The 19,933-nt window shown below is 44.7% G+C and overlaps 1 protein-coding gene across 1 annotated transcript in view; it reads left to right on the top strand.

Moving 5' to 3' along the window:
* Positions 1-2,186, top strand: part of NECAB1 (N-terminal EF-hand calcium binding protein 1) — a 74,767-nt gene extending 72,581 nt beyond the window's left edge. The window contains exon 10 of the mRNA XM_074986966.1: positions 1,798-2,186. Within this exon, the coding sequence (XP_074843067.1) occupies positions 1,798-1,826 (29 nt within the window). The 3' untranslated portion in view covers positions 1,827-2,186. The remainder of the gene's footprint in view (positions 1-1,797) is intronic.
* The last annotated feature ends 17,747 nt before the right edge of the window (positions 2,187-19,933 follow it).

Raw genomic sequence — 19,933 nt, 5'->3', positions numbered from 1 at the left:
TAAAGGCCTTCATACAAATTTGTATTCAAAGGAAAGAAAAGTCTTAAGAGACATCAAAAATGAGGCTGTGAGGCTATCACTATATTTTATGCAACAGCCACATACAAGGTAGATTGAGACCTTTTTAAAACTCAGTGAAGAAACAAAAAAGAACTGCTACTAACACCTGCAATTTTGTAACTGATGTAACCCAGGAAACCCCAACTCAGACACAGTTGCTGCTTTTACTATAATCCTTTTTGACACAATTTTCCAGCTCAGTTCACCAACAAAGAGATGTACTGACCTCTCTGAGGTCGCACTCTGAATCTGTGACTCAATAAAGATTACAAACCAGGAACTCACTACTGGAAAACCTCTCATGGGAAAAATCCAGTACATATCAAAAGGAGTATACTCACCATGATAAGGACTACTCATAAGAGTAAGAGATTTGTGTGAATGAGAACTGGGTTCCTCCTTGCCATAGAAGCCAGTGGAGCCAGTAGATTCTGATCACTGTCATTGGACAAAGATATCAACTTTTTCTAACCTTGAATAATGTCCTGTGACTGGGTATTAATAGGAGATCACTGCCCAGGTTCACTTGCTTCTAGACTCTCTATGAGGTTGCCAAGAACCACTCAGTACTAGCTTTGATTTACTCTGCTTACCCTAACTGGAAATGGTAGACCTCCCAGTACAGTTGGAGCACTTTTTACAAGATTTACAGGACTTTTTACAAATCATGTACCTGACTTTGATGTTCATAAAACTGAAGTCTGGCCTCTGCACAAGATTAGCAAAGATAAATGCTTCAAGATGCATTTGCAATGTTCTACCTTATTGCTCATACAATTCCAACTGCTTAAGAGAGGGCATAGACTTGCAGGCTGCTATTTGGAATCAGATAGACCAGAGGAATCTGTTGATCCCAAATACATTTGCAGCAGAGAGAAATACAAAGGCAGTGAATCTGTAAGGAAAGATCCAGTTCTTAGGAAATAGTCCAAGACCAATGATTTTGATTTAAAACACGAACTGGAATCTGCAGGAATCACAACTAAGAGGTTCCTGAGCCAGGTGCTTTTGCCCAATGAACTTTTTATACCTTGCATCCTCCTTTAGATCAGATGATGAGGAGGGTGGATAGATCATACTCAGCTGCCCTTGCTTTGAAGGGTGTTGCAAAAATGTACATCTTCCCCAATACTAATCACCAGTTATGCCCACCATCCTCCATGCAAGAGCCTTGCAGTTGAAATGACAATAGCTAGACAGAAGACCTGCTATGTTAATGGCACCATACCTCTTGATGCTAAGTTCTGGGGATGGAATTCATTTGGACAAAGTGTTTACAAAACCACCATAGTAACTCTAATTACTACAGAGACCTAGACTTCCATAACCAACATTGGGTTAATCTAAGGAAAGAAGCCTCCATTCTCATCAATATCCTTCTCTGAGGCAAATATTGGAAATTTAAGAACTTAAGTCTGTAAAGATGTAAACTATTGCACTAAAATCTCTCCCTACCTCCTCCACTGTTCTACTCAGACTAAGGAACTTCTCCTGGACTATCACGCTCCTCTCCTGATTAAGCAAGTTCTGACCTTTAAAATGCACGTCTCCAATATATCTTTGGTGGAAAGTGAACACAAAAAATGGTTTATTTCTGTTTCTTTAGACTAGCAGAGGAAGAGATTATAAATAATCTATTTAGGGGGTTCAAGAAAGAGCAGAGGGAAGAAGAGAGGAAGAAAAAAGAACATCATAAAATAAAGTAAAATAAAAATTAGTATTTTTTTTCCTTTTCAGCTTCATGGTGGATCCTGAACAACAACTAAAAGCTTTCATTGTGGGTAATAATAAATGTTATATTTTGCATTTAAACAACATCCATTTTGCATTTGACAGGTGCTACAGCTAATAGACTATAATGTAACATTGTTTATCACAAGCACAATCCTTTCCATTTTAAAATATGGAAAAATAGTTATGTGTTACATTTGCACCTTGTGACTATTTTGGTGAAACATTTTTACAAGCTTATGTAAGTACACACGTGACCCTGCTAAACTGTTAGATGTGTGTGTGCGCACATGTGCTCTAACCACCTAAATTATTGTACAGAAATGAGTCATTGAAATGGTCTGCATGTGAGCATTAACTACTTTGGTTTTATCTGTATATTAATAAATAGTTACTCCAGGCTTCCATGTTGTCTTCTTTTCAAAGAAATGGTATGATTTTAACATTCTTAGTTTCATAAGGTTATAATTTTTCTATGTTAAATAGAAGTCTCTAGGCTGTGTAGTGGATTCGCTGCTGGCAGCTCTCTCCGCTAGCACAGAACCACATACACGTCTACATTAAATCATTCAGAAGAGTGAAGGGCTCCTACCTCCCCAGCACGATAAACAGAATCATAGAAACCTTGGTCTGGAAGGGAGGTCACAAAATCATCATTTGCAGGCCCATGCTGAGGAGGGACCAAGCAAACCTAGATCATCTTTGACATTGTGTTTGTTCAATCTGTTCTTAAAAACCTCTAAATATAGGGATTCCACAGCCACCCTTGAAAGCCTATTAGCAAGCATAACTATCCTTATATTTAAAAAAATTTCTTAGCACCTAACCTAAATCATCCTTGCTGCAGTTTAAAGCATATTCATTCGTGCCCTATCTTCAGTACACATGAAACACAATTGATAACCATTCCCTGTAAAACAGCCCTTAATAGGTGATGATGTATCAGATTCCCTCCCCAGATCTTCTCTTTATAAAAATGATGTCCCATTTTTTAAACCTTTCCTTACAGGTCAGTTTAATTAGACATCATTAGACATGTTACCATTTCTGCTGCTTTCTTCTGGACTTGCTCCAATTTGTCCATGTTTCCTAATGTGAGGCACCCACAACCAGACATAATACTAGAGCTGAGGCCTCATCCGTACGCAGTAGAGCAGGACATTCCCTTGTCTTAACATACTACTCTCCTGCAAGTACACCACAGAATTTTATTAGACTTTTTTTCATGACAGCTTCATATTGTTGACTGTCAGCTTGAATGGCAGTAAAGGGCAGTTCAACTCCAGTCTGAGCAAGTGTAAAAATGGTGGTATGATGTACTTTTGACAATTTAATAGGATGCTAGCAGTTAATTGACTAGGTTAGACCTTGGCAAAAGCAATATTCCCACTGTTATTGCTGCTTGCTATGTGCTGCATAATATCTGTGAAACGTAGTGGGAAGGGTTGAGGCAAATTTCCTGAGCGGCACTTACAAGCAGCTAACCACTCGGGCAATAAAAAAAGAAAAAAAAAAGAGTATACTGAGGAGCACTGTACATCAGGAGACTGAAAAAATTTCATGGATGACCAGATTCTGATGTCGCAGTTGTGTGTTGCTCATTACCAAACTGCACCATTGTACGTGTACTACTTTGTAAAACAATCCCCTCCCCCCAACTGCAGTTGGCACAGTGAATAAAGAGCCTCTTGCTCTGAAATCATGCATTTTTACTTAGGTTACACAGTGACCACAGGCATTACTGGATAGAAGAGGAATTACAGGTATAACAAGGGCCTGATTACAGACTGGTAGTGGGGGAAGGACATGGGAATCACCACGTGTAGCAATCAAAGCTGGGAGAGATGACAGACTTCTGATCCATGAGCCATCCCTGAGGAATTGAGTGAAAGGTTTCCCAGATCTTCCCCAGTCCCCCTGCATTTTAGGACATCTGGTGGAGAAAGATATGGAACTTAGTGTGGAGTGGAAGTGGTTTAATTGATGGAAGCAGGGGGGCTCTGTGCTCTAGCTGCTCTTTCTTCATCTCTACCAAGTATCTCATTAGGTCTGTTTGCTCCTCCATAAACCTCCCCATCTTATCCTGTGTGTTGCACTTCTACACCCTCCATGCTTTCCTTTCCTCATGTCTGCTGCAGATGACCTCTTATAGGGCATAATCCAATGCATGAAGGTGTACACTATCAGTACTGGTGGACTGCATGATCTTGTTAAAGACTGTGGTGCATGACTTTTCTTTTTTTTTGGCCTTCAAATCTACAAAAGCTTAACAGCTGCAGCGGGCACATATACCACACACACGTTGTCTGGCTGCTTTGCAAAAAAAAAAAGTGTAGATTTTACAGAAGACATTGTAAAAAACAGAAGATTACCTCTTTTACAGTAAATGAACCATTTCATAGCACAAAGCATGTTTGTTTGGTACAAAGCCAAATTTTGCATTTCAAATTGAGTGCCTACTAGTAATTCATAACATATGGCAGACCACTGGACAGTAGAACTTGGTTTGCAGAGAGGCATGGTAAGCCACACATTGAGGCGGTGTAATATGACAGGGTTTCGGGGCACAGCTAAGGAAATTAATCCAAGGTATCTTTGCTTAAATCCAGGCCACTTACAGCCCCAGGCTGGGATTTCTTTCTCACTAAGGCAAATCCATTAGCCACAAAAGTACCTCTGCCAGCCCTACTCTCCAGGCAGAAGCCACACAAGCAAACCCAAAGATTTCCCAGCTACTTCAAAGTGCCCAGTCCAACAGTCCCTTGCTCAGGTGAGAGGGTCTTAAAACCCAGTTCACGAACACCACACAGATTCTTCTGAGCCCCAAAGGGCCCCAGCCACAGTCCCAGATCAATATATATTTGGATCTTACCCAAACAGTACTCTGAATGCCAGTCTTTAGAATCTAAAACCTAAACATTTATTAAAAAAGAACAAAAGAACAAGGTGAGAGAGAAATTGTTAAAGTGATACTTTACAGACATCAATTATAGATATTGATGCAGACCAGACGTTATATGCTGATTCTTGAAAGTCCTTGCTTTCTCCTTCCCATCAGGCACTGGAAAGTCAGGGTCATCTGACTCAGGTAGGCTGCTGTGGCACTCTGCTATTGGAAGCATTCTAGAGGACTGTCCCACATTCCTGAGATGTGTATTTGACATCTGGGAATCTGTTCCTTTGTCTTAGTCCATCATCCTGGCTGGGGAGGAGATCTCACCTCCTACTGTGAAACGCATCACTAAGACATTTTTAATGCAGCTACAGGGCCAATATCTATATTTTCATGTACACAGACAGATAGATCCAGGGCATCACCAGCTTTCATTAGACACCTTACTTGGCCCACCTGGCACATGGTTTGGTGCCAATTACATACAGTGGTGACAAAATGCCTTCCATATTCAATTTAAAAATTCAATAACAACAGAGAGGTCTTTTGCTTCAACTTTGAAGACATGGGGGATGGTGCCTACAAACTACAGCCCTTGCTATTCACATCTGACTTTGCAAAAGGAGGTCAGCAGGGTCAGTGGAAGGGCAGAGATGTGCAGTCAGTCCAGGGACACACCTGTCTCCCACACAATATGGCTATTCTGCAGCATGGTCTCTTCAAGCCCCTCACAAACAGAGCACAGTATCTGGGATCACCATTTGTAGGGGATGAGCATACAGAGGCCAAAAGGTGGATTGTCTTAGTGCTATCAATTACAAAAATTCCCCCATTTCCCCAGGGTATGTAACACTTTTCCAAGGAGCATCTGTTGTACAGCTAGACTGGCTGACACTGTATCCCCATTGTTCAGGACAGAACAACATTAAACCCAATTACATTGAACCAATCTAGTGGGATTACAAATGGAAATGCACCAGAAGTGTCCTCCCACCATTAAGATCTGGCAACAACAGGTCGTGGGAGGGGCTTGGTGAGAATAGATCCTCCACGTCCCTGCTGAACATTCTCCTCTTCCTCATCTACAACGTTCTCATCATTGTTGCCGAAGGCTGCTGAGGCCAAAGAATCACTTGGGCTGCTGCTCAGCCCCATCCTTCCTCATGAATCCCATACAGCTGCTCATAAAAGTGACACATCTGAGGCTCTGACCCATACTAAATATTTGCCTCCTTTGTCTTCTGGTATGTTTGCCTAAGCTCTTATTTTTGCATAGCTGGGTGTCCCTGGCCTATCCTTTTATTTACCCCACCGTGTCCTCTCTGATTTTGGCACAGATATCAGCATTTCTTCTGCTCATTCAGAGTTCCACCTGCAGCGATTCTTCACCCCACACAGCATCATATCCAGTATCTCCTGTATGCTCCAGGCTAGAGCCTATGTAAAACACTGAGCATTCATAGGTGTACTGCTGGGTTCACCCCCACTGACCAAACAGGAAACGAAATTCAAAAGTTCCTAGTTCTTTTCCAGTGTACCTCGGAAAGCAACAGAGTTGAAAGTTCTGGCCAGAGTGGTCACATTGGGGCATGGTGGGATACCTTCCAGAGTTCAAGAATGTGGAATTTAATGGTGCTGTATCTACACTGCCACAAATTCTACTAAGGAAGATCAAACTTAGTGTACTTCTCTCATTAAGATGAAATACAGCAGATGATTTTAAAAGCCCTTAAAATCTGAAGACAGGCCAGGGTAGTGTAGACACATTCATTACAAAATCAGCCTAACATGGATAAGTTCAACCTAACCTCAGTGAAAACCAGGCTTTTCTCCTGCTCCTTACGTATTTCAAGAACCTCCTCTTAGTGTCTTTTAGGTCTCTTGCTCACTATAGGCCATTTTGTGCTTTAGTCTTTCTGATTCTCTCCCTGTATGCTTATGATTTATTTTGTATTCCTTCTTGACAATTCATCCATTTTTGCAAAACAGCAGGACTCCTCACACATTTGGATCTCCCATATGCCCTCCAGGCTGCACCCTCATGTAACTGGAATTTCACATAAGTTGGGGGTAGCTTTGTTCCCCAATGGAACACACATTCTGCAGCTGGGGAAGCAGCAGGAGCACCTGGAGCATCTTTTGAAGATAAATCCTGGGGTTGGGTGGGGACAGGACAGTGGGGAGGGTTAAGCCTGGCAGTGGGTTGGGGCCATGGGTAGGGGTTAAGCCTGGCGTAGGTTAGGGCTGCAGGGATGGGGGGGTGGAGTTGAGCCAGAGCCACATGCGGGGGGTTGAGCTAGAGCCATGCACACAGGCGGTGAGCCCAGCCCCAGGGGCGATGAACTAGGGCTGTGCCGGGGGGAGAGGGCAGAGAAGGGGTTGAGCCAGAGACATACATGGGGAATGGTTTAAACCGGGGCAGAGGTGATGAGCTGGAGCTGTGGTCGGGGGTGGTGAACAGGATTTTCAGCTGCGCTTAACTCGTGTTAATGCAAATTAAGCTCACCTCGAAATACCACATTTCAAGGGCTTACCGTAGTACAATCCAGGACAGGTAACACATTAAGCAGTTCTTTAATCAAAGTACTTCACAATTAAATAAGCAAGCATTTGGGATACCAACATTTGAAAAATATTTCCACAGGTACGTATGCTAATTTTACGAGAAAAATATGCTCCCATTAAGACTATCTGTCCTTCACTTTTGCATGTTTAAAGATGATTGCTAGGAAAACAGACAAGTAAATGTACACCATTCTTTACACTTGCAGTGCAATTCATGTATATTATATAATGTCAGTACTGACTAGCATTAGCCAGGTACAGATCACTACCTACAGCAATGAACAGTTGTTTGCTCATCCTTGTCTTTAATTTGCGCAAGCAAGAACATGCTTTCAAGTTAGTGAGGTTTTTGTTTGTTTTTATTAAGGGCCACGTCATCACTGGGATGGAAAAATATACAGCAAACCCTCGATTTAACAGACCCTGATATAATGGACATCGGAAATAAAGGACACTGTCTGCGAGTGCCAGCCCCTTCTGCCCCCCAGCCCCACAAAAAAATGCCGGAGACTCAGCAGAGCTGCTGCTGGGTCCAGAGGAACCAGGAAAGGGGCTAGAGGAGCTCTCCTCCCCCAGAACTGTGTGCATGGAGCAATGTCAGCACCCAGCTGACATGGTCTGCAATGGTGCTGAGCAGCAGCCACAGCATTGGAGGCTGCTGCCAGCTAGCAGGTGGCTATTCTTTACCTTTGTGTGGGTGGCTTGGAACCAGGAGCTGGAGGAGCTGCAGCACTGAGAGCTGCAGGATGGAAGGAGACAGGTTGGCATTCAGTGATTCTACTGGTAATTGAGAGAGGGAGATGGAGGTTTGAGGGAAAGAATACGGCAGGAGGCAGGAATGGAAGAATGGGGGCAGAGGACAGAAGTGAGTGATGGGCTGGGATGTCAGTGCATCATCATACAGTATAACCATTCAGATTTAACGGACTTTCGGCATTAACAGACACCTCTTACCCCCATTAGTCCGTTAAATTGAGGGTTTACTGCACAAGCCTTCAGGAAGTAACATCCATCCAGTGTTACCAATAACTTAGTGCTCTGATACTCTTTGCTCCAGTCTTCACGTCTGAGGATGTTACAGAAGTTCCTAAATCTGAGCCAGCCTTTTTAGGTGACAAATCTGAGGAACTCTCCCAGATTGAAGTGACATTAGAGGTGGTGTTGGAGTTAATTGATAAGCTGAATAGTAACAAGTCTCCAGGACCAGACGGTATTCACCCAAGGGTTCTGAAAGAACTCAAATGCTAAATTGCAAAGTTATTAACAGTGGTTTGTAACCTATCCTTTAAATCCGCTTTGGTACCCAATGAGTGGAAGACGGCCAATATAACGCCAATATTTAAAAAAGGCTCTAGAGGAGACCCTGGCAATTATAGACCGATAAATCTAACATCAGTACCAGGCAAATTAGTAGAAACAATAGTAAAGAATAAAATTGCAAGGCACGTAGAAGAGCACAAATTGTTGGGCAAAAGTCAGCATGGTTTCTGCAGAGGGAAGTCGTGTCTAACTAATCTATTAGAATTCTCTGAAGGGGTTAATAAACATGCGGACAAGGGGCACCCAGTGGACATAATATACCTAGATTTCCAGAAAGCCTTTGACACGGTCCCACACCAAAGGCTTTTATGTAAATTAGGCGGTCATGGGATAGGAGGAAAGATCCTTTCATGGATCGGGAATTGGTTAAAAGACAGAAAACAAAGGGTTGGAATAAATGGTAAATTTTCACAATGGAGGGGGGTAACTAGTGGTGTTCCCCAGGGGTCAGTCCTGGGACCGATCCTGTTCAACTTGTTCATCAATGATCTAGAAAATGAGGTAAGCAGTGAGGTGGCAAAGTTTGCAGATGACACCAAGTTGTTCAGGACAGTCAAAACCAAAAGGGATCGTGAAGAACTACAAAAAGATCTCAGCAAACTGAGTGATTAGGCAGCAAAATGGCAAATGAAATTTAATGTGGGTAAGTGTAAGGTAATGCACATTGGAAAAAATAACCCAAATTACACGTACAACATGATGGGGTCAAATTTAGCTACGACAGATCAGGAAAGGGATCTTGGAGTTATAGTGGATAGTTCTCTGAAGACATCCACGCAGTGTGCAGTGGCAGTTAGGCAGTTAAGCAAATAGGATGTTAGGAATTATTAAAAAAGGGATAGATAATAAGACAAAAGATATCATACTTCCCCTATATAAAACTATGGTACGCCCACATCTTGAGTACTGCGTGCAGATGTGGTCTCCTCACCTCAAAAAAGATATATTGGCATTAGAAAAGGTTCAGAAAAGGACGACTAAGATGATTAGGGGTTTGGAACGGGTCCCATATGGGGAGAGGCTAGAGAGACTGGGACTTTTCAGTCTGGAAAAGAGGCGATTGAGGGGCGATATGATAGAGGTATATAAAATCATGAATGGTGTGGAGAAAGTGAATATAGAAAAATTATTTACCTTTTCCCATAATACAAGAACTAGGGGACACTAAATGAAATTGATGGGTAGTGGGTTCAAAACTAATAAAAGGAAATTTTTCTTTACACAGCGCACAGTCAACCTGTGGAACTCCTTGCCGGAGGAGGCGGTGAAGGCCAGGACTCTATTAGGGTTTCAAAAAGAGCTCGATAAATTTTTGCAGGTTAGGTCCATAAATAGCTATTAGCCAGGGGTAAAGTACTGAAGGCTAGGGCACCATACAAGGGCAGGAGATGGATGGCAGGAGATAAATCACTTGATCATTGTCTTCTGTTCTCCTTCTCTGGGGCACCTGGCACTGGCCACTGTCAGCAGACGGGATACTGGGCTGGATGGACCTTTGGTCTGACCCAGTATGGCCATTCTTATGATACAGAGCTTGTATGCACATACATCATTTAAGGGAATATTGTTTCACACAACTATGCTCGGTAAATTCTGGTTTAAAATTGTCTCCCTGAAGTTTTAACCCTTGTAATGGATAAGGTAATCTGTTCAAGAACTGAACAAAGTCAAATGCCAGGAAGAAAAATTCTAGTCAATTGAGTAGTCAGTCATCCTGCCAATGCAGAATTATCTCCCCTATTTACAGCAAATCAACTAACCGACATCAGGCAACAGTATTTTTAAGTAATCTCATCCCTAAAGATATTGGAGATAAATGGGATGAGACTAAAACTGGAATTCCCTTCAGGATTACCAGTAGGTTTGCTACTGGGAAGATCATATCTGTAACCCCCAAGTACAGTTTAACTATTTCAGTCTTTTGTAAATGTACGGCTTTCCAGTTACTGTGTTGTGTGTTTCAGAGAGAAGTGTACAAACAGATTGCAATTACATAACTATTTTTAATTGACACATATAAGGGACATTAGACAATTACAGCGATTGTCTGAATATGCTGCTGTGTATACAGAAGCAAACATAACAAACATCAAGAGAAAATTGAGGAGTTTTTGGAAAATCTTATTTTGCATAGTTTAGGAAAGATTAAGACACTCTAAAGCTAATTACTTCTTTATCAAATCTAATTTTGCAAATTTTCAGTACTATAGCTCTATCTAACCCTTCCTCTGGTTCAATTTTGGGTTTAAATATATTCCTTGCCGGGGGGGGGGAAAAGCTAGAAAAATCCAATTCCAAGAGTGAAAGGATTAATTTAAGCCTGATTGCAGTTCTGAATATAGAGGCTGTTACAGGTTGGAACCCCTAAATCCTGCACTCTCTGGTCTGGCAACACCAGATGCGGGATGTCACTGGACCAGAGAACCGGGCAGGAGGGTGCAGCCTGGCGCAGGGGTGAAGACTGCAACAGACCCCACATACCACCAGCAACCTGGGGGTGGGGGGGAGGCACAGAAGAATGGGGACAACATCCCCTCCTGGGCAGCCCCGCTGGTCCTGGAGCTGGCTTTCCCCAGCAGTCCTGCGGGGCCAGGTCCAGCTTCCTCCAGCAGCCCTGCAGTGGGGGAGCAGCCATGCAGTGCTTGAGCTGCAGTCTCCAATCTGGGCTGAAGCCAGCTTCCCCCAGCTGCCTCATGGGGCTATTGCCAGACTCGGCTTTCCCTGGCAGCCCTGCAGGGCTGGGGACAGCATGCAGGACTGGAACTGTCTCCAGAGAGGACCGAAGTCAGCTTCCCCAGAGCACAGCTGGTAGCCTGGCAGCAGCCACAGGCCAGAACCTCAGGCAACAGCAGCAGGTAGGGGAGCAACCCAGTGGCAGGGGTGGCAGCTTGGGAGCCCATGGCAGGGAACCTTCTCTGGTCTAGCAAATGCTCTTGTCCAGGACTGGTCAGGTTCCAACCATGCTGAATCAGGAAGGTTGAACCTGTGTAAGTAACTACACCAATATAAAAATAGGTTTTTGGATTATTTCTTATCGTCAGTCAATTTAGAGCATTGTATTTGATTATACAGCAAAAGCTGTGTCATCCAGCCACGTACCAGCTGAAAAGATCTATAAATCAACATTTCTAATTTTCACAGTCCAGTTGGCGCTGGGCTGGAAGGGACTCTACCTGGCTCCACATGGCTCCCTGGAAGTGGCAACATATCCCTGCTACTCCTAAGCAGAGAAGCGGTCATGGGAGTGTGAGCTCTGGAAGCAGTGCAAGGTTGGGGTGTAGGCTCTGCAGGGAGTTTGGGTATGGGGTGGGGTTGAAGAGAGCTGAGAAATGAGAGGTTTTAGGGCACCAAATCCACAGGGCACTCACCTCAGGTGGTTGCCCACAAGCAGCAAGCCTGTCCCTATTGAAGGAAGTGTGAGTAGGAAGCTCTACACACTGCCTCCACCTGTAGGCAGCACCCCTCCAGCTTCCACTGGCTGCATTTTACAGCCTATGGGAGCCATGAAGCCAAACCTTGGAGAGGGTCAGAAGCAGCACACAGAGATGCCTAGTCATGCCTCTGCCAGGAGCAGCAGGAACAGGCTGTCCATTTGCAGTGAGCTGCCCAAGGTGAGCACACCCCAAATCCAGCATTCCAAATCTCCCCTCAGACCCAAACTCCCTTTCAGTGACCACATCTTGTGCCCTTCATGTGCCTGCTCCTTCACCTAAATTCCTTCCCTCTTAATTAATTGCACTTCCCCCTGCCACTTACTAGCACCTTCCATTCCCCAAAATGCTGGAAGAAAAAGGAAAAAAAAACTAAGGCTTTTTGAGGCTTCTTTTTATTATGCAGTTCTTATTTAAAGAAATAGCTACAAGACTCTCAATAGCATGCCATTCCCACAATACACTTGCAATTTTTCACTTTGTTCCCACTTCCCATTTCCCCTTCTGCAAAATCAGTACCATTGGACAATAGAAGTTTGGATTGCAGTTCCTGAAATACGCTATCCTACAGACAGCTCCCCTGAATAGTCTATTTTTGTTAGGATGAATATTCTAGTTTTATGGAAACTGTCCTGCCTTCTAATGGCTCCAAAATGTTAAGATATTAAAAATCTTGAAAGAAACTAGGCATATATGGCCATTAAATTCAAGAGGTTGCTGATCAGACTGAATTACTGAAAAGCAATCAGAGTCAATTTCAAAATACAAGAAATATATGTACATAAGCCTAAGTCATGTTTAAAAAATACAGCATGTTGTATTTCTGGTTCATTATTATACCTAATGAAAATCTAAATATGGGAAACAAGATTTGAGTCAAAAATACTGCTTTAAAGTTAGTAGTAGTTCTAGAAATGTTGAAATTGATTCAGCAAGCCAAATACTTCTCACTTTTGACAATTATAGAAACCAATTTACAGCCATTGTAATTTGCTTACACTCTATTAATATTCTTTGACTAATGACTGGGAGAGGTTTTTTTTTTTTTTAAAGCATTTAGGCATCTAGGTGCTCCTGTAAGTTCCACTAAGCACCTATCTGCATGATAAGGCACCTAAATACTTCTAAAAATCTGGCCTTTAATCCACTTCATTGTTAGCTATCCAAAAGACAGATTTCTTATCTTCAAAAGGACATGTCATTCCTTGTATAAGGAAATAAAACAGTTTTTTTCCTGTAAAATAAAAACCCAAAATCTTATTTCAGTGTCTGAAATCTTTAAATATTTACAATACACACAGGAAGTTAATTCTCAGTGAATTTTAGCAGAAATTCATCATATGAGACCTAAACATGTCAGGCTGTCAGAGATTATTACAAGAATTACAGGTTGATTAACTGTCTCAACTAGTGGCCTAAATTTTTTGAAGTAATTTGACACTAAATACAATATCTCCAGATTTTCTATTACTCTGCAGGAGTCTCAATGGAACCCATCATCAGGAAGAGTCAAGCACTCATCCTCTGACAATAAGGCCTATTTTAAAATAATGTCATCAAGGTGAAGAGCTAAAATATTACTAATCACTAGAAAATTTAGAGCAGGGTTCAGCCACACTTCAGGATTCAATATTTAGAACATCTCCAAACTGCTCCTCAAGATCTACCTCAGAAGGTGCTTACCAAAATTAACAGAAGGAACCAAAACTTAACTGTCCTCAAAATTGTGTATTCTGGTTATCAGTGACCATTTGAGGGAAGCTGTTAGTTAAGTTCGAAGCATTTTTTTTTTTTTGCCATAACTTTCCCATGTTAACTTTAAAAGGTGCCTTTTCAGGAAGAGAAATTTGTTCTGTCCAACATGAACAACATTTTTGAGAAAAACTTTAATTAGTCACAGATGTCTGAAAATAGTTAGAATTCTACTCCAAAGACAGATGGCTGTAGCTGTTTACAGCTCTTTAATCCAGGCTGCCAAAAAAAAAAAAAAAAAAAGCCTTCCACACTCACGCTGAGCAGCTTGCTCCAGTAGAAGGCACTGCACAGCACACTCTCCTGAAGCAAATATACCGTTCCACTGATGTTCAGTTAGCTTGGAAATATATTTCCCCATTATGCATGTAAAGAGATTTAGATCCAACAACTGAAAGGACGTTAGTCAGTGATGCATCTCAGCTAAATATAGTAGTAGTAGGCATCCTTCGATCCCGAGGGATCATGGGTTTGCGGCCCAGTTGGACTGATTCGAACAGTGTCTTCTGTGGCTGTGCAATCCAATCTGGGAGTGGCAGTCCTTCCCGCACTGCGAGCAGCAGTAAGCAGATGTCGCTCTGGTATCACAGGCACGGATCTTCCTGAGGGCTCTCCTGTCTTCCGCTTCCTTCACCAAGGTAGTTTCATACATAGCAAGAGCTTCCTTCACTCCCTGTTTCCAGGCATGCCTGTCTGAGGCGAGCGAATGCCAGGTGTTCACGCTGATAGAGAGCACTGAGGTCACACTTGCACATGTCCTTGTAGCGCAATTTAGGTCGCCCTTTCGGCCTCTTTCCAGATGCCAGTTCACCGAAGAGGAGGTCCTTCAGTATTCGGCCATCCGTCATCCGTGAGACATGGCCCAGCCAGCGCATACGCCTCTGTTTGAGAAGGGTGAGCATGGAGGCGGTGCCTGCCCTCTCAAGCACTGTGCTATTGGGGACCTTGTCCTGCCATGAGATACCGAGTATGCGCCTAAGGCAGCGCATGTGGAATGTGTTGAGTCACTGCTCTTGTTTTGAGTGCAAAGTCCATGTTTCACTGGCATACAGCAGTGTGCTCAAAACACAGGCTGCGTAGACCTGCACCTTGGTGTGTACAGTGAGCTTATTGTTAGCCCATACTCCCTTCGTCAGCCTGGAGAACTTTGTGGCGGCTTTTCCAATACGCTTGTTGATCTCGCTATCAAGTGACAACTTGTCAGAGATCGTCGAGCCTAGGTACACAAACTCATGGACGACTTCCAGTTCGTAGTCTAGCACATTGATAGATGGCTCGTTACCCACGTTTTGGCCCATCACCTGGGTCTTCTTTAAGCTGATTGTGAGGCCAAATTCCATACACACATCCGCAAAGCGCGTTATGAGTCACTGCAGTTCCTGCTGCGTGTGAGCAGCAATAGCTGCATCGTCAGCAAAAAGGAACTCCCTTGGACGCTTCATAAGCACCCTGGTCTTCGCTCTAAGCCTTGAAAGTTTGAAGAGGTTGCCATCCATTCTCGTGTGGAGAGAGATGCCCTCTGTAGCAGTTCCGAAGGCATATTTGAGCAAAACTGCAAAGGAGATGCCCAACAGTGTTGGAGCCAGCACACACCCCTGCTTCACCCCGCTGAGAATCATAAAGGGTTCTGATGTGGATCTGGCGTATACGACGGTCCCCTTCATGCCTTCATGGAAGGCCCTAATAATGCTGAGCAAAGTTGGGGGACAGCCGATCTTAGCCAGAATCACGAACAGACCTTTTCTGCTAACGAGGTCAAATGCCTTGGTCAGGTCGATGAAGGCAATGTACAGAGGTTTGTTCTGCTCCCTGCACTTTTCTTGTAGTTGCCTAACAGAGCAAACCATGTCTATAGTGGACCGTTCAGCTCTGAACCCACACTGAGACTCAGGGTAGACTCTTTCCGCAAGAACATTGAGCCGCTTCAGAACACCACATGCAAATAGCTTCCCCACAGTACTGAGAAGGGAGATGCCGCGATACTTGTTACAATAGCTTTTGTCACCCATGTTCTTCTAGACGGTAATGATGTTAGCATCCCTCATATCTTGCAGTACACTGCCTTCTCTCGAGCATTGGCAAAGTATTCCATGCAGCTCTGAAACTAGAGTACCATTGGCGCATTTGAGGATTTCTGAGGGAATACAGTCTTTCCCTGGGGCTTTTCCAGAAGAGAGTGCTTTTAGCATGAGTTCCTCCAAGGTGGGCTCTGCATCGAGTTCAATCATGGTGGGCAGAGGCTCGATGGCATTCAGGGCTCTCTCTGTAACTACGGTCTCTCTGGCATACAACCATGAGTAGTGTTCCACCCAGCGTTCCATCTGCTTGATTCTGTCCTTTAAGACCTCGCCTGTGGCCGACTTGAGTGGGGCAGTCTTTCTTTGTGATGGACCAATGGCCTGCTTGATCCCATCGTACATTCCTCGCATGTTACCAGTGTCCACGGCCTGCTGAATCTTGGAGCAAAGTTGGAGCCAGTAATTGTTGGCACACCACCGAGCAACCTACTGCACTTGACTCTGAGCAGACCGGAGTGCCTGCAGGTTCACCTCACTGGGAGAGGACCTGTATGCAGCCAGTGCCTGTCTCTTCTTCTCAATCGGGGGCATCAGCACTTCAGTGTGGGCTTCAAACCAATCAGCAGACTTGACTGTCTTCTTCCCAAAGGTAGATATCACAGTATTATAGATAGCATCCCACAGTTGTTCCCATCTGTTGCTGATATCAGTGTTGTCCGCGCAGGGCAAGGCCACTTCAAGTGCTTGGACAAGCTTGCATACTTTTGAAGGGTCACGAGTCTTGCCAGCGTCAATGTGGGGCCTCCCTTCCTTTTTGGAACAAAAGAACCTTCGCGGCTGGATGTGCACCTTACTACACACGAGCAAATGGTCAGTGTCACAATCTGCGCTGTGGTAGCTACATGTCACCCTGACATTACCTAAACGGCTGCGTTTGGTGAGGACAAGGTCAAGCTGGTGCCAACATTTCGATCTTGGGTGTCATCACAAAACTTTGTGCTGGGGTTTGACGTTGAAGAAGGTATTGGTTATGCAGAGGTCATGTTGAGAGTAGAGTTCAAGGAGGCGCCATCCGTTTTCATTCATCTTCCCTGTTCCAAACTGTCCCAGACAGGGTTGCCAGCGGTGGTGGTCACTGCCAACTCTGGTGTTGAAGTCGCCAAGGATGACTAGCGGCTCACGGGAAGGTACCTCACTGATGGCAATGCTAAGTTCATCATAGAACTTGTCCTTAAGTTCCTGGGCAGAAGTTAAAGTAGGTGCATAGACACTGTAGATATTGACCAGGCCCACTGACGTTTGAAGCTGGATTTTCAGCACTCTCTCAGTTCCCACATTTGGTGGTATGACTGAGCCAACTAGGCTGTTTCTGATTGCGAAGCCAACACCGTTTTACCTGGTCTCTTCTGGAGGCTTCCCATGCCAGAAAAAGGAAAAGTCCTTCTTCCTGAGACATCCAGAGGACGATAGCCTTGTTTCCTGGAGGGCCACAATGTCCATCCGCAGTCTTCTCAGCTCGTTGCTAATGATTGCTGTCTTCCGGGGGTTACTAATGCTCTGTAGGTCTTCTGTAAGGCCCAGAGTCATGGTCCTTACATTCCACGTGCCCAGCCCGAAGGCTGAATCATTTTGTTGCTTGTTTGTTTTGCCTGGTGTAAGGTTAACGATCCACCTGTCGGTGATTCCCTAAGCCCCACACACCCAGTGGAGCAAGTGGACCGTGGCGAGGCAGCACCTACTTGGCTGGGGGCTGCCTAGCTTGAGGCAGGCGGTAGCTGCCCAATGAGATCCAAAGACCTCTCCCACTGTCGGAAGCAACCCCTGGCACCTCACTCTATGCCAATCAAGTGCAGTGGCTTAATACCAGTAACTGCTGCTCCCCGTGTTGTGCCACCGCTCAGAAAGCGATGCCGGAGTGTCCTCTTCAGGGCCCAGGCCTGGGCAAGTAAGTTTGAAGAATCAGCTGATGCCCAGCAGCAGGTTCCCCCTCTCCACGCCACTGACGTAATCCAAGGAAAAGGCAAAAGCCAGTCCAACTTGGCACCAATATCATCGCAGGAGCTGCCAGAGTGAGATTGAGCACAGCCTCAAACTGCCTTAGGGGCTCCATCTCCACATTTTTCCTCGGGGTTTACTTCCGAAGCCTTTCCCATGACTAGGTATTGCCACAAGGCAGTGGAGGTTTTAAATCAGAGTTTCCTTCGCCTAGGTGGGCGGCCTTCCCAGGCTGACAAGCCCCATCTGCCCGAAGCAACTGGTTTTAAGGTGCCAGTCACCCGCCTTCGCCCCTTCTCCTGTCAGTGCAAACAGTTTTGCCAGGCTTAGAAACTAAGCCACACGTGAAGGCCAGGAGCTGGACTTCGGTTGTCAGAGGCCATTGGAGACGCACGCCATGGGAGCATTTTATAGATAGTGGGAGCTTATCCCCACTACCACCCCCGGCTATGACAACCCTTGAAACGTTGACAAAAAATGACTATAGGAAAGTAATTCTGAGAGAAATCTCTACTTGTAGACTAGAGAGCTTCAGGAATCTGTGTACAGTGAAACAGAACCACAAAACTATCAAGAGGGAGAGTGGGGGGATTGCCATAGAAAGGGATCAATATTTCCTTTTTCTAAGGTACGTAAGTATTCTTCTGTATTTTAAAAAGAAAACTTAAAATATAGAAACAAACTCAGACACTGACTTTCATTTTTTCCAGAGTCAGGGGGAGGGGTTGCTCAATCCCCACTCCACTTGAGACCCTACCTCCACTCTATCCCTGCCCTGAGGTCCTTCTCTCACTCCACCTCTTCCAACTTTACTCTCTCCCCAGATGCCCCCCACCTGAGAGGTGCTCACTGCTCTCCACCCTCTCTCAAGTGACTTATTCTTCACTGATTTTTTCAGTTCTCTCTCAGTTATTCAGAATCTGAAGTGGTGGGTCTTTCCCACAAAATCTCATTCCCTAATAAATAAAATTATTTGTCTTTAAGGTGCTACAGGACTGCTTGCTTTGTTTTGAGCTGCCAAATAGCTGATTACTGGCCAGCCCCAGGACCTGCAAAACAGCTGTGGCTTGGGAATGCTACGCATTTCCTATTTCTTTTCCACACATGCTTGAGCTGTGGAGCAACCATGAAGTTGGTGCCTATCATAAAAACTTGAGATGCCATTCAGAAATGAACTAGGGCAGGAGTTGTTAACCTTCACTGCACCGTGACCCCCTTTTGACAACAAACATTACTTCATGACCCTAGTGTGGCGGGGGGGCCTTAAGCTTGAGTCCACCTAAGCCCCACTGCCCCCAGGTTTGGGGCCAAAGCCCAGGCCTCATCATTGGGAGCAGGGAAACACTGAAGCTCAAAGGCTTCAGCACAAGGCAGGGTCCTGTAACCTGAGTCCTAATGTCCAGGGCTGAAGACCTCAAGCTTTGGGGCTAGGGCTTCACGCCTGTATCCCAGCAAATCTAAGACAACCTTGACAATTCCATTCTAAAGAGCATGTAACCACTTTGGGGTCCCAATCCATATTTTGAGAATCATTAAACTAGGGAAGTGGCGTATTGGACTCCCCTGCCCTGGGTACAGTTCACTAACAAATGAAGCCATAAACTTGCCTTGAAGAGAAAAAGTAATATACATGGAACTCACTGCTGCTCTAAAAGACTTCTGACCAGAAGTAGACCAGTAACTGGCTTCAGAAGGAGCCATTCCTTCTCTTTAGATAAGCAGTAAAGTCACAGACTACGAGGTTTAAACAATAAATAAAGGTACAGGGTCTACTTGTCCAGCATTGTCGGGATCTGACCGGTCCAAGACAAGAGAATTTGCCTGACAAGGAAAGATTCCTTGGCACAGCTCCCAAGCCACCACCCCTACCCCCCACCACCACCACTGGGATGCTCCCCTACCTTCTGCTCTGGGGCTTTCAGGAGAAGCTGACTCAGGTCCATGCTGGGGATGCAGCTCCAGCCATGAATGGCTGCCCTCTCCAACCTCCACCTGCCCTGAGGGGCACCCCAGGGGAAAGCATGGCTCTGGCCAGAGCCCCATGGGGGAAAGCTGGTTTCAGCTCCAGCTCTGGCTGGTTCCATGGGGAAAAGACAGCTGTGGCTCCAGCCCCAATAGGGAAAGCCAGCTCCAGCCCTGTGAAGTTGCCAGTGGACACCAGTCCCAGC

The sequence above is a fragment of the Carettochelys insculpta genome, chromosome 2 (assembly GCF_033958435.1).
Source record: "Carettochelys insculpta isolate YL-2023 chromosome 2, ASM3395843v1, whole genome shotgun sequence".
In the NCBI taxonomy this organism is placed as follows: Eukaryota; Metazoa; Chordata; order Testudines; family Carettochelyidae; genus Carettochelys; species Carettochelys insculpta.
This window is presented reverse-complemented; position numbering and strand designations above follow the sequence as displayed.